Raw genomic sequence first — 14,395 nt, 5'->3', positions numbered from 1 at the left:
GTGTTGAGCCCCGTCCAAATGACAAAAATTAAGAAAGTTAACATTTACAACTGAACCATTTGGGGGATAATTTCTAATAATCTGGGTTGTAGTTATCTACTTTGAACTGTCTTATTGTACCCATAATGTTAACCTGGCCCAAACAGTAACTTAGTGGACCACTGACTGACTGAATAATACCTTGGACTCACTATGCCTCTCTGCTAATTGGAATCAATGAAGTGCACATACTTATAAATTGTTACAGAAGAGTACCACACTTGAGACAAGGACATCTGTGCTGGAGTCAAGTCTTATGAACTCTAAACTATCTCTAAACAAAACCATAACTTTCCCAAGACTCATTGAAACAAAACCAGTTATTCCATGCGCTATGAAAGGGATAATCTGGGTGCAGAACCTAAAGATAAGTGCAAGACTATGATTTATGGATACAATCTAGTCAAATTTGACCCTGAACAACTTGCTGACAGCCAAAAGTGCCATAAACACCTCAGTCAGCCCCAAAACATTGTAATTGGAAAAGTTTATAAACCTTTATTTATTCAGGGAGGGTTCAATCTTTTTCAGGAACACGCTGATCATATTCACACAATTACACATTCACACCTGGAAGCCGCTCAGTACAGCTACAATCTGCCAGCCACTGAGCAGCACCACTTGAGTGGTTGAGGTTAAGGGCCTTGCTTAAGGGCACCTCAGTGGTGGTAAATGAGGTAGGGGCAAGTGGTGCCTTTCACTTTCCCCACCCAGATTTATCCAGGGATTTGATCGGTGCCCCTCTAGTTACAAGCTTGGTTCTCATTTAGGCCACCACTGCCCGAAAACGTATTCAAACCAGGAACAAATCTCCATTAGTCAGAAGTGGAGATTGCTGCTGGTAAATTTCAACAATCTTTTCTGGGGACAGAGGCATATTTCAAGGCAGATGGCCTCCACTCAAGCAAATCTGGAATTGAAGTACTGATTAACCATTTTTGGTTTAGCCTGTGACCCCCATCGGCCAGGCCTATGATAATGCACACAACACAATAGAATCGAAGCACTGGTTAACACTAACATTGGGTTCCTCCACCCACCAAAGCACATTCTGCTATACCAACCATGGTGATAACAAAGACAACTAAAAGAGAGAACAGCTTTCTCCTTCCTGTCCTGAAAAAATGCTTCTGCGAATTGTGATTATGCAAAACAGTGTACTGTAGTTATGCAGATGACAGCCACATTTATATAACAATATGACTACGGTCCCAATCTACTAGCACTGAGTAAGTGGATCTAGCAAATCAGTAACTGAATATGCTCACCTTCAGTTGCCTTGACCTAAAAACTAACGCAGAAATCTTACCTAAATTTGAACATGCACACTAAGCTACAAAATCAGCCTACTATAACTTTACGAATATATCAAGAATTAGAGGACTTATGTCTCAACAGTTTAGGATTTAGTTTAGGATTTAGAAAAACTTGATGCGTACATGCGTTTATCTTCAGTAGGCCTGACTACTGTAATGTTTCTCTTTAAGATTCTGTTGGTTTATAAAGCACTTCATGGTTTAGCACCAGAATACATTTCTAATCTGCTACTCTGTGACTGGTCTGCTTGCTGTTCACAGAATGGAAACTAAACACCTAGAAGCAGCTTTCAGTTTCTAGAATGAGAAAACTTTGCTGCTCCAACTTTTACATTGTTTTAAATCAGCTTTTAGGACCATTTTGTTTGCCACTCGTTTATGAGGTTGAATTTGGGACTATTTTTTTATTTATTTCACTGCACTGTTGCTGCACTGTAATATTTATATATTATACTCTCTATCCGTCATAATTAATCTTCTATTTTACTTGGTTTTAATCCTTTTAATCCTGTTTACGTGTGTCATTGCCTTGTTTCTGTTTTTTATCTTGTCTTCATGCATATATGTCTTATCGAAAGCACTTTGAATTACCTTGTTGTTTAAAAGTGCTTCACAAAAAATTGTTGCCGTGTCTGCCTTTGCCTCTGCCGATCTCTCCCTTCCTCCTTTCTTCCCTTCTGTTTCTTTATATCCTCATGGTCCTATATTTTTGTGTGGAGGCCTGTGTGTGTGTTTGTGTGTCTGTGTATGTGTGTGAGTGGGCTGGGGGGTGGCGGCTGTATTGTCAGACACATCACAGCACCAGATGTCCAATTTGCACTTCAGCCTCGTCTGAATGGAGGGACGGATAGAAAGAGGGGAAAACGAGGATGTCAGTGTGATGGCCTCCAAGAAAATGAAACGGGGGACAAATTTTTGGTTGAGCACAAGAGCAGTGAATAATTTTTCACTCCTCCATGAAAAATTATTCTTAATTTTTCTTTCTCACATATTTTTGGTATGAACTGGAGAGATTTGCAGTTGCTGTCTCTAAGAAGCTGCAGCGGTCCACTGTGTTTGAACACTGTGGGCCATATTTGCGTACATATAAGTGGAAGGCAAATTCCTGCCTGGGCTGCAGTTCAGCCTTGTAGGCCTGACTATATTAATAACTCAATAAGAAAGTTTAAGCAAATGAATATAAATTAAGATGGAATGACACAAGGTGCACAAAAGTGCTTTCTGAGCATCTGTTGCAGCTGGTAATCACTACTTTTCCTTGTTTTCTTTGAATTACTTTTCACTGTCTTTCTTACCCTGTAATTTTGAATGTAATACCTCTTGTGTTTTCTTATTTGTATTATATATAGTACTTGTTTTTGTGTGTGGATTAGGGCTGAAACTACAGATTTTTTCAATTTGATTAATCAGTTGATTGTTTTCTCAATTAATTGATTAGTTGTTTGGTCTATAAAACGTCAGAAAATGGCGAATAACTTTGTGTGTCTCAAAGCCCAACATGATGTCCTCAAATGTCTTCTTATGTCCAGAAACTAGGAGTAAAGAAACCAGAAACAATTCACAATTAAGAACCTGAAGTCAGAGAATGTAGTTGTAGTTGTAGTTTTGAGTAATGTTTTCTTAACAAATACTCAAAACAATAAATCAATTATCAAAATAGTTGGTGATTAATGACAACTAAGTGATTAATTGATTAATTGTTGCAGCTCTACTGTGCATAATTGAAGGCATATCTCAATTTGTCTTAAAAGAATATATAGCTCATAAAAACTATGCAAGCAACTGGAGCCATTATAGAGAGACATAGAATGGACGGACAAGGAGGAGAGTGGGACATAGTTGAACTGACAGAGTGACTGGTGATGGTGTGTGTACATGGTAACTCCATATGGTGGGTACGCACTTTGATTGCATAAAATACAAACAATCTGACTGTAAATTAATCAAATTCAACTGTTTTAATGTACTTTTGAGTACAATGTACTCACTCAGAACCATAAGCTTCAGGTAGCACCTGATTATTAACAATCTGAACTACTGTATAGTCTTTCAAGGGTTAGCTCAGTGTTTTGGTTGGTATGGCTCTATTTCGCATTTACCCCGAGTCTACCCACTTACTGATGCCTTCGATAGGTCTCTCTGTGTATTCTGAAGGTATGGCAATAGCCTAAGAATTGACATCTATGGTTGTCTCTGGATAAGTAGGTTATGTTCTGAATGCACTCTATAAAGAGTTTTATCATTGATTTAGAATATCTTTTAGTCTGTTATTCCCATTAACCCCAGTTTGTAAATTGTTGTATTGGACTAATGTATTTTTTTATTGTGTTCTTTTCTTCCTACTACTAGTGTAGTGACAGTTTCCATCTTTGGCTCAGACTGTTATCATAATGGCTGTATTACAGCTGTAATGTAGTGCGCCCTAATCTATCTGCGCAGTGTTGCTCAGTGCGGCAGGGTCACCTCAGCCTGTGTAGGTGTCAGTTGTAGTCTAATTCCTGTGATTTGGTGATGAATCTCTCTGATAGGAGACAAGCATAGGGTCTGGCCCAGATGGAGCTCTATTAAGCTGTTAATAAATGAGGATTCTTCTCTGCTCTGCCTGCATCTGTGGAATGGAAGGCACTCACAAATTTGTAAATACACACACACACACACACACACACACACACACACACACACACACACACACACAGTCAGAATATTATAATGAAGTAAAGCTAGCCAGATGGCTGAATTAGAAAGCCGTCTCTCTCTCTCTCTCCGTTTCTCTCTGTCTCTTCATCTCTCTCTATTTCTTACACTCTCTGCTGTCTCTCTGTTATCTTTTTTTTCTCTTCCTGTCTCCCTCTGTTTCCACATTATGGATGCTGAGTGTAGTCATAGCGCCGACCAGCTGGCCAAGGTGTAAGGCCCTGCTGAAGTGCCCTTGAGCAAAACACCGAGGAGAATGGCAAAAGAATATCTTTGGTAATAATAAATTATGACTAAATTATTGTATTATGTTATGCTGCCATAAACTGAGTTGATGGTAGTAACTTGTGCTATATCTCAAACATGTGCATAAATTAAAATATCATCTGCATGCATTTGGATGCCAGTCTCCGGACAAACAATATATGCTGTGACACGGCTTGGACCTAATACTGGTCGTTGTGGAAGACCTGCAGAGTCAGTGGACAGCTGGTTGATGATTTTGTACAGTACTTGGACAAATTGATATTGCCTCAAAGAGTTAGCTTACGGTACTATCCATTGAGGCTAATTCGTACTGTCCGTAGTCACATTTCTGGAATGCCAATTCCGTCATCTGCTAGCGTTGGTGATGTAAGTGAAGTCTGTACATAAAGGACCACATGTGCGAACCACTGACATATGTAAAGATGGATAACAGCTCCTCAAAAGTGAAGCCAAAACATCTAAATGACCCCCTAGTGGCTGGCAGCAGTCTAGGTAATACATCTTTTCTTTTCGTAATTTTAGGTAGTTCTTATCACGCTGATGTATAGTGCTAGTGTAGTACAGTATAACCTGCTGTTAGTATTCAGCTGTTTCAGAGGATATTAGGGAATATAAAGAGTATCTGAAGAAATAGAGAATTCGATCTGAAAATGCCACCATCATCCAATGAGGATATGAGTTGTTGTTTTTCCAGAGAAAGCAGAAATTAGGTAGACTCTTTAGACCTTTAGATAATCAACATTTTCCAAAAAGGGGTTATATAATTATATTTTAAAGATGTGGAAGTCTTGTAAATTAACTGTAAGAAGTCATCATGGTGCAGTCATGAAGTCTTGCAGCAAGTGGGAACCCCGGAGACAGGCCCCAATACTGTACTTAAAGCATCAGGAGGCCCCATTCCAGTCGTGGACCATTGTGTTGGGAAGCTAATGGGATCTCCCTAAAGAGGGACTATAAATGACAGCTGTCTGCCCGGATTCGCTGACTGCCATCACATCTCCATTCCCAAAACACTTAAACACTGGCGTTGCAGCTTCTGCTGAGAGCACGGAGGAGGAAGCAGACACAGTCAGACAAAAATGGTTGCAGGGAGTGGGTGAGGTGGATTAGAGTTGATGAAAGAGAAGGGAATTGGACAGGGGCTGGGGGTGTGAGGGGGGGGGTGTTAGAGAAAAGGCAGGAGGGATGGTAGTTACAGCACTGGCATCTGTCGCTACCGCCGGCACCCACAGTGGCATACAGTACTTTACTTTGAATTAGACCTCTGCCGGCTTCTCAGTTAACACCTGAGGAGGTCATTACGATGCCATTAGGATGAGTAGTGCAGGGAGGGCGGTAAGAAAGTGAGAGAGGGGGTTATCTACGCTAAGTGTAAACAGTCTGTCTGTCAGTCTGTGTCTGAGAACTTTCTCTTCCCCTGGAGAGCCCTCTCTCCTCTGACAGAAAAATGACAGAGACCTCATGGGAATTACACCAGTCTCTCTCTCTCTTTCTCCCTCTCTCTCTCTCTGTCTCTCTCTGTCTTTTTCTTTGTTTCCCACGCGGACTGACAGATCACAAATTCACAACAATAGGCTCTATTTTAATACCACTTTCTGTTGGTACACCAGGCTGACTTTAAATAAACAACCTTTCTATTGCCTCATGCTCCCTCTCATTTTCGCAGCCTCTCTCTCTTTTTGAGTATGCTTTGCTGTTGTTGCCGCTGTTGTTGTGCTGCATTGTTCGGGGGGATTTTCTTCTTTTTTTCTTTTTCTTCCTCTCCTCTATTCTCTGGAGAAGAAGGAATGCTTTCCTGGGTGCAGTCAGTGATACGGCATGGGACAGCTCTTTCAGTTTCATTATATAAACAGCTTTGATGCCTCTTCTTGCTCATTGGTTTCTATGGCTAAGTGGCTTTTGGAGGGGGCTCTGGACTAGAGAGACAAGAGGAGTGTGTGTCTACACATTTTGTGTGCGTATACAGTATGTGCTGCTGTCTTGAGTATATTTGTGCACATGGCTGACACGGAGATCAGATAAACCATTGAGGCTCCACAGGCCCCAATTAGTGTTAGAAACTAGAGCCTGACAGACACTTTTGGGGTGGATGCTGATACTGATATTAGAAGGTAACAAATTTGCTATTTCAATGGGTTGGCCAATAGACACACATTTTTTGCAGTGATCATTCAAAGGTGGTTATCAAATGGAAGGATATTTTACAGTTTAACAATAAAACATTTCCAAAATGACAGTAACAAAGGGCCAGCAGAAACATTTTCAAACTGGTTTGATATAATCCCTAAGGCTGGACTGGACCAAGAATACCAAATTTCAGCACTAGATGTCGCTCCAAAGAGGAACATAATGAGAGTGTGGCAGCACTACAGTCCATCAGGGCAACTGCAACACGTCATGTTCTCATTTCTCCCAACAATTCAGTTTAATTTGTCATCTAAAGTTTAACATCAAAATGATAAATAAAATAAGACTTCAGCTGAGTGAAACTGGAGAGAAGATGGCAGCAGAGACATTTCAGATAGTCACATATGTGAACCTTGCAAGTCAATGAATTTCCTCAACACGTTCCTGATAATGTTTCACAATAAAAGCCTTGTAAAGAGATGTGTTTCTGTCCACTGAAACACTAGAGTGCCTGTAATCTGAAGCAGATACAAGAACTGTTGAGTTTGAATTAACAGTGTAATACAGTAACTTTCACAGGACAAATGGGAGCATCAAAGGCATCAGAGGCTTCATACTGCAGGCTACAAAATCAGCATTTAGCGCTAATATTCGTTAGGGTTCATTAATGATCTGAGGTCTGGCACAACTCTCAGCTTTAGTACATCATAGCAAGACATAAGCACCACACCACCTGTGGAGCTGAGCTAATCGGCTATCCCCAGGCTAACTAGCGACATGCTGCTAGTTCTCTCCACTTTACATTATACCTGACAAATGCCAGTTCAGGTGGCTGGCACAAACTCAGACCTGTTGAAGCTCGTACACCTGACCTGACCAGCAAAACTTGAACGTACCCAATCCTAAATGACAGTTATGTACTAATACAGAAAACCTTACAGGGAATTTAATTATTCTAAATTACACCAAGTATCTTTTTCTGCTTCAAATCTCTATAAATAAGAGTTTTCATATTGGCACATATCGAACACCATAAACGCTGATACCAATATATCTGTGATGCCTATACTGGATAATAATATCAGCCCGCCAATATATTGGTTGGGCTCTAGTAGAAATGTCTCCAAATACATTATTCAAGCTAGAAGCCTCACAAGGCTGTAAAAGCAGCTCTGTAGCTATGACTTCTGATTACTTAAAATTTGTTTTGACAAGTTTTGTTGGGTGGCTGCATTTTCAATTACTTAAAGAGACTTTTTAATGTTTGATGTTTACTTTCATTTATTAGTTGATCATTTATTTCACTACGACTGGCATCATATTGGTCTTAAATCTGTCTCCATGAAAGCTACAACGAGCCTGATTAAACATCAGGTCATGTTTCATGGTCGTCTCTATGGGCTGGTTTGAGATCATTACTTTCTCTGTTCCCCTCTAAATACTTCAGTGTCTCCATTGCCATTGACCATCTCAACCTTTACCTATCCCTCTTTACTTTTCATATTTGCCTAACTCCCTATCTCCTTTCTCTATCCTCTATCTCCATCCTCCTTGTTCCTGTACTGGTTTCCTTCCTCCTCACGTCTGTTTTGTGCGTGCCCGGGAATGATCATGTCCTATGCCTTAGGTGCGGTCAGCCAAACCAGGCATGACTGTTGTAATCAGTGCAAGAGCAAACACACGCACCTGCACACATTAACTGATACATGTGCACACATAATGTGGGAGGTCTCTCTCTGTAGTTAGGAGTTTAAAAACATATCAACTTGCAGCCGCAGTGGTCTTCATTAAGACCTTGGCTTGCAGTGTGATTGAGAGTTATGAAGCGATTGTTATTGGGATGACCGGGGAGTTGATGTCACAGCCCACCCACTTCTTATCAAGGCCACATACTGTACTGTTTTCTGTCCTCATCCGTCCCTCCTTCTCCTCTCAGCTGTTCACTGCAGTGGGAGCTGGCACGGACTTCTGGCTCCTGGGGATTACTTCTCCATCTCCCCATTCATGTCTTCCTTCTTTCCTCCCACTGAGCCCTCCTCTAAGTCCCTTCCTTCCTCCCTGATCCTGCTCTTCTTGCTTCATCGCCACAATGCTTCCTCTACACAAACAAACCACAGACACAGAGGTGACCTCAGCCGCAGAAGGTCTATTTCAGACTCTCCCACGATCACTCTCACGGCCATGTAGAAAGCTCGCTGTTGTTTCGAGGATACATTATCATCAGACTGCCTTAGAGGACAATTGAAACTTCACTTGTAGCCTTTTATGCTCTTTTTACCTTAGTGAAGGCGGATGTTGTCTCTCTAGTCCAGAGAGAATCAGTGAGGGTTACAAACCGTCACTCACGGCCATTGCTCTGTGGTGAAACTGTGCATTCTGGTCCATTCCCTCCACTTTGTATGACAGACCGAGAGAATCTCAGCTCACATTGACATTTCAGATAATGTTGCAGCCTTATCTTGTCAGCCTGAATGATAATACATATTTGCTGCAGATACGAAGGACATTGTAAACATGTTTATGGTCATGAAACCTATTGATTTGAATTGATTTAGGTTGCTTTTTATCTCTCTCCTTCTCTCTCTCCTTCCCTCCCTTCCTTTCCCTTCTCTTTGTGTGTCTTAATATTATTTGCCAAATCCACTCCTCATGCTTCTCCTATCGGCCCATGCCGACAATGAAGGCACTCAGCGTCGCTTCCTGCAGGCATTTCATTAAAGCACTAATAACACATTGGTAATTAGGTGACAAAGAGGCTTTTCTTATTGTACTGATCAGCTGCCGAGACATAGTCCTCAGAGGCCCACACAGAAGGAAGTTGGCTGTGTGAATGTGTGCACCCACGTTTGTGTGCATCAGGACATGTTTTTATGGGTTGTATGCTTCTGTGCCGAGTCTATCCCATTTTTTTTTTTGAAAAAAAAAACCCAAAAGAAATCAGATTAACAGTGGAATGCTGCACTGTCCCCTTTTCAACTTTTGATCTGGATCTTGTTTACTGAAAAGGTCAGTCTACATTATGCACTAAAACATACAGATGACCACAAGCTTGGATATGAGATTCTTAGTCATGATATGATCTACAGTATCAGAGGGAATGCATTCACACAGTGAAACTCTTGCATTCCTTCCACCTTTTCTTTCTTCTCTTGTTCCCCATCAGTCTCTCTCCTTATTCTATATCAGATGGTTCTCGAGCCACCTGAGGCACTGAACAAATAACGTAGTGCAAATGAAATTTCCTGTGAGGCTTATTGATGTCATTAAACACTAGCATACTGAGGCCCGGAATCATTTTAGTCTTCATCAGACTGGCTGACATTTTAGTGAATTAGCTGTTGGAGGTTCGGCGGGATGGGGTGAGGCGAGGTTGTTTTAGCTCCTCTAGCTTTTTTCTCCCCTTCACAGGGTCAAATGGTAGAATCGATCATCTCATTTGGTCCGTCTGCTGGCCTTTGATTGGCTGTCATAAGGCTAATATTTGTCTGGTGTGTAATGTTATTCTGCGTGTTGTTTTCTGAGCAGTAAATCAAGTTAGCATCGAATGTTTTTTTGGCATTAAAGAGCATAGCAATATCTCGATTATCATGAGAATTCACATTTGACTTAAAAGCCAAAGCCCTACCTTTTCGCTTAAGTCGCATTGGGCCTTTTTTGTCCTTTCTTTCTGTGTGAAAATGCCAATTCATGCCATTTGAAAAGTGTTTGGAGTTTAGTACATGTAATTTAGGGATATGCATCATTCATTTTTCCCAAGGTTGACATTTTAGAATGTGGTCTACGGAAAATGTTTTGTGTGTGCCAAAAATGACAAAAGTTAAGCAGATCATGACCCAAAAGAATCCCATTTTCCCAGTTTAATCCCATTTTTTTTCACTTTTTGGTACCAATCTGAAGCATGTTTTATCCAATCTTTGAAGTTAGAGCAAAGATTTTCTCACCTCTTTCAAGAAGTTGGTAAAATAATATCAATTTTCGTTTGACTGGCTTGTTTTATTTAAACAGCTGGATGTTTCTTTGACATGCAGGGCTATTGTCATGTAGCTGTAAAGCACCACCTTTTTTCTACATGCTGTAGCTTAAAAAGAGCAGGCTTACTTTTGATTGGCTTTAGATGCACACTCGTGACTTGTGAGTGTCTGTATTTTGTCAAGACTGCATGTTTTTGTTTTTTGATTGTTTATATTGATGTATAATACCTATTACATTTAATGTCTATTGACCTGTTTCCTGCTTTGCACTAATTAACACTTTCTCAGCATCATGTCACTCTGTGCTGTGAGACATGACAGTCTCTGGTTGGTTGTGTTTGTCAGTCAGTTAGTCTGTCTCGCTTTGTAGCTCTGGCATTACCGCCATCCTTTGGCTTCCTGATTTTGTAAGGCCGGTGCTTCAAAAGCAAAACAAAGTGAGACTTCACAGCAGAGCCGGGCAGCATGTAACTCAGCTGTCCCTGTGGTCCGTCCGCCCATCATTGTATTGTCCTGACATATACAGGACAGGGAGTCTGTCATTGCACATGTTTGGGAAACATCATCACAGAGACAACAGCTCCAACACAGCTCACTGTCAGCGGTCGTGTGTCCTGTCATCTGTTATCACCACTCTGTCTTTCCCTCACAACTGATCAGAAGTGGAAATCTGTTGCACGAAGCGCTTCTCTCTGTTCCCAGCTAAGCAGGATGTGGGGAGAAGAAAAGAAAGAAAGAAAGAAGAAATAGGGAAAATGGAAAAGAAAGTTGTTAATGTCACTGAACCATGAAAGGCTTGGCCTGGGGTTGGAATGATTCGGTATACAAGGTTCTTTAGTGCTGTGGCTGCGGGGATAAACATAACTTACATCAGCCCTTCGCTTGTACAGGAGATTTCCTCTCCTGGCACTTACAACCTCAACACTCTAACTGCGTTGTGATTCACACAGTCACACTCACACACTCACACACACCGCACACAGTACGATTCAAAACCTTTCAAGTAGCTCATGTATACACACACACACACACACCAGAGGGCAAACAAGGGTTTTGAATAGTATTTTTTATTCTGTTTGCGAGCATGACAGTGGTTGCTATTACTTGTTCACACATACACACAGAGTTTAGTTGGCTTTTGTTGGATGGATTTGTATCAGCAGCAATGTATAAATATTCATTGTATTATCAATGTAATGTTTGACTGTGTGTGTGTGTTCTGTGTCTTTTTTTTCTTTCCAGATCATCACTCAGTATGTTTATGAGCTGTTGGAGAAAAAGTGCAACATGACTAAAGCAATCCTGCCAGTAAGTACCCAGAATGAAAAGAGGCATTTTCTTCTTTGATTTATGCCCTTGAAGATTAAAGGGAGTATTAAATATGAAAATTGACGTAAATGCTTCGGCTTCAGAGTGTGATTATGATATTGAGTGTCCTGTTTAAAAAAATAAAGAAAAGGGGATTGTGAGGAGTCAGCTCTCCTCGTTCTTCACCAGTCTATCTCTCTCTCTTTTCTATCTCACTCAGTCTCTCTCTTACTCCCTTTCTTTCTTTTACCCCCTTCTCTGCCCACATCCTTTGTGCAAAAGTGTCTCCTCAACAAATTAACTGTATTGTGACGTGTCATTTCAAAGGCGCAGAGGCGCAGCATGCTGATGCTTAATCTGTTTTGCATTCATTTGCGCTGAAGGGGACTTTCTACTCTGCCATCGTGGAGTTATTCTTTGCCCAGCTCATCCAGGCTCAGAGCACGCACTTGATCCCTTTTATTTGTTGTCGGAAGCATGTTTGTCTCTTTTTGCCCCCCTTTACCCTTCTATCCCTGCTTTTTCTCTGTTTATAAAAGTTGTGATCATTTTTCAGGCTCCATTTATAGGGATGTTAGGCAGCGCTGGTGTTTAGAAGCATAGCAGAGTTAGCTCCAGCGCTAACAGTGTCCATAAATCACCTAGCCGAGACTCAGCGCCTTTCATTAGCCCCCATACACTTTTACTGGTTTATCTGCCTGGCCTATTTATCTCATTATTCCTCTGGAAAATTGCTCTGTTCTGCTTTTCTGCTGCCCACCCGCCTGCTTGTATATGGCGTGTGTGTGTGTGTGCGTATTTGTGTTAGTGGTGGGTCCGTCCACCTGCGTGGCATTGAACTTGTGACCGCAGATTTTAAGAAGATTAACCACAGCCAAGTATAGGGAGAGGGAATGAGGGAGCACAAGAGAATAAAGGGTAAGATTTTCTCCCCCACTCGGCTCTCTTTGTCTGCTTGGATTAAGTTCTTGCAGCTGCCACCCATGGCTTTTATGGACAGTGTTTGTCTCCTTAGAGATTCTTGCAGGCATACTTGGGAGTTATGCAAAGACGCATGGGATGTGGACGGAGCGCGAGCACACACACGAACACTCGCTAACTTGCTCAGCTTCCCTTCCTGTCTGTATAACTTTCTGCCTCAGTTTTAATCACACAAAGGCTGTTTTCTAATCATGATTATTGATGATTAGCGTGCTGATGCATATGAGCTTTTTTAATTACGAAGGCCACAGAGGAGAAGGCCATTTCTCCTAAAGCTCACGCATGTTATGTAAGAACAGTTCTGAAGTTTCTCCTCATGATCATTATCGGGGCATTTTGAAGCAGCAGAAATCAAAGCTCTAATTATAAAATTACAATTTGATCATCTTTTGCTTTTGCTGCTGTTGCATGAAAAGAGCAGAGATTAATTTTGGTCCCAATAGTCTGTGAAATCAAAACATCTTCAGCAATTGAACATCACTGGAGAAAGTCTTAATTTTTTGTTAGATAAGAGAGCAACTTACATCAGTGGTAACCTGTGTTTCCCTGAATGTTTAGGTGGATGCTACAGAAGATGAACCCACCACTTTTATCTACCTGAGCCCAGATGCCTTGTCAAACCCATCCAAGCTGCTGGTGCTGATCCAAGGCAGCGGCGTGGTGCGGGCTGGTCAGTGGGCCCGTAGACTCATCATCAACCAGGACCTGGATTCAGGGACACAAATCCCCTTCATCACCAGAGCCATGGAGGTAGGGGGCACAACAAAAAGCTATTCTGTTGGATGCTGAACTCATTTTCTGGTCTTTGATCCAAGATGTCCTGTTTTCATGTTTCGATAAGGGGGGCCGAGTAAACTGAGGACACTGCACATGTAAAATAAGAGGAGGATATTATTATTTCTTTTCTTTTTCTTTTTCTTTTTCTGAAAGCTCCTTTTTCCTTTTGCATACACTATAAACTGTAACACATTTTTGGTATGTACTTTTGTGGCTCTCTGAGTGAAAAAGTCATGCACTGTGCTCATCATGTGGCTGTCGGTGCCACCACTACCGCAGTGGTTAGCCTTGGTGTGACAAGTGTAACACACAGTGTTTATTTTGAAGGGCAGGCTTGAATATTTTGGGCTTTGGAAAGGCATTGTGGCACCATCATGAGCGAAGTGTTTTGTTTTCTTGTATTTGACTGGAGGTTTGAATGTGATTGTGGGTAATTTGTTGTTGCTGCGTGCTTTCAAAGCTGCATCGACCCAGTTCAGCTTAACTTCATTGTGCAGTTCACACAAGTCTGGAGTGGAAAGCAAACTTTGTCCTGGGGTCATATGAGAAATTATATGATGCTGAACCATTTCTGCACTGCACAGCATCATATAATCACAGAGGCAAATAACAGCAAGCAGACATCCATTCACAGGTGCAAACATAGTCTCATACTCTTGAGTGATACTATAACTGTACAGTCCTCAACCCAGAATTGAGGCTTTATATTGTCTTGTTAGTGAAACGAAGCATATACCTCACCATGAAACATTAATGCTTTCGCATGATGTATGGTTCCTATGCAGTCCTGTGTATTCATGGGTGACTGAGCTGAGAAAGAGGAATAGATAATGTAATGTAAAATATAGATTAGTTTTTCTTTCCCTCCTGTATGATCAGACATGAGTGTATACATCTGTGTGTCAGCAAGCAAAA

The 14,395-nt window shown here is 41.3% G+C and overlaps 1 protein-coding gene across 1 annotated transcript in view; it reads left to right on the top strand.

Moving 5' to 3' along the window:
- arb2a (ARB2 cotranscriptional regulator A) overlaps nt 1–14,395 on the top strand; it is a 149,837-nt gene that overhangs the window by 9,590 nt on the left and 125,852 nt on the right. Inside the window, exons 5-6 of the mRNA XM_084360029.1 lie at nt 11,657–11,722; nt 13,262–13,453. Coding sequence (XP_084216155.1) covers nt 11,657–11,722; nt 13,262–13,453 — 258 coding nt within the window. The remainder of the gene's footprint in view (nt 1–11,656; nt 11,723–13,261; nt 13,454–14,395) is intronic.

The sequence above is a fragment of the Pagrus pagrus genome (genome assembly GCF_965226575.1).
Source record: "Pagrus pagrus genome assembly, chromosome: 8".
Classification (NCBI taxonomy): Eukaryota; Metazoa; Chordata; class Actinopteri; order Spariformes; family Sparidae; genus Pagrus; species Pagrus pagrus.
This window is presented reverse-complemented; position numbering and strand designations above follow the sequence as displayed.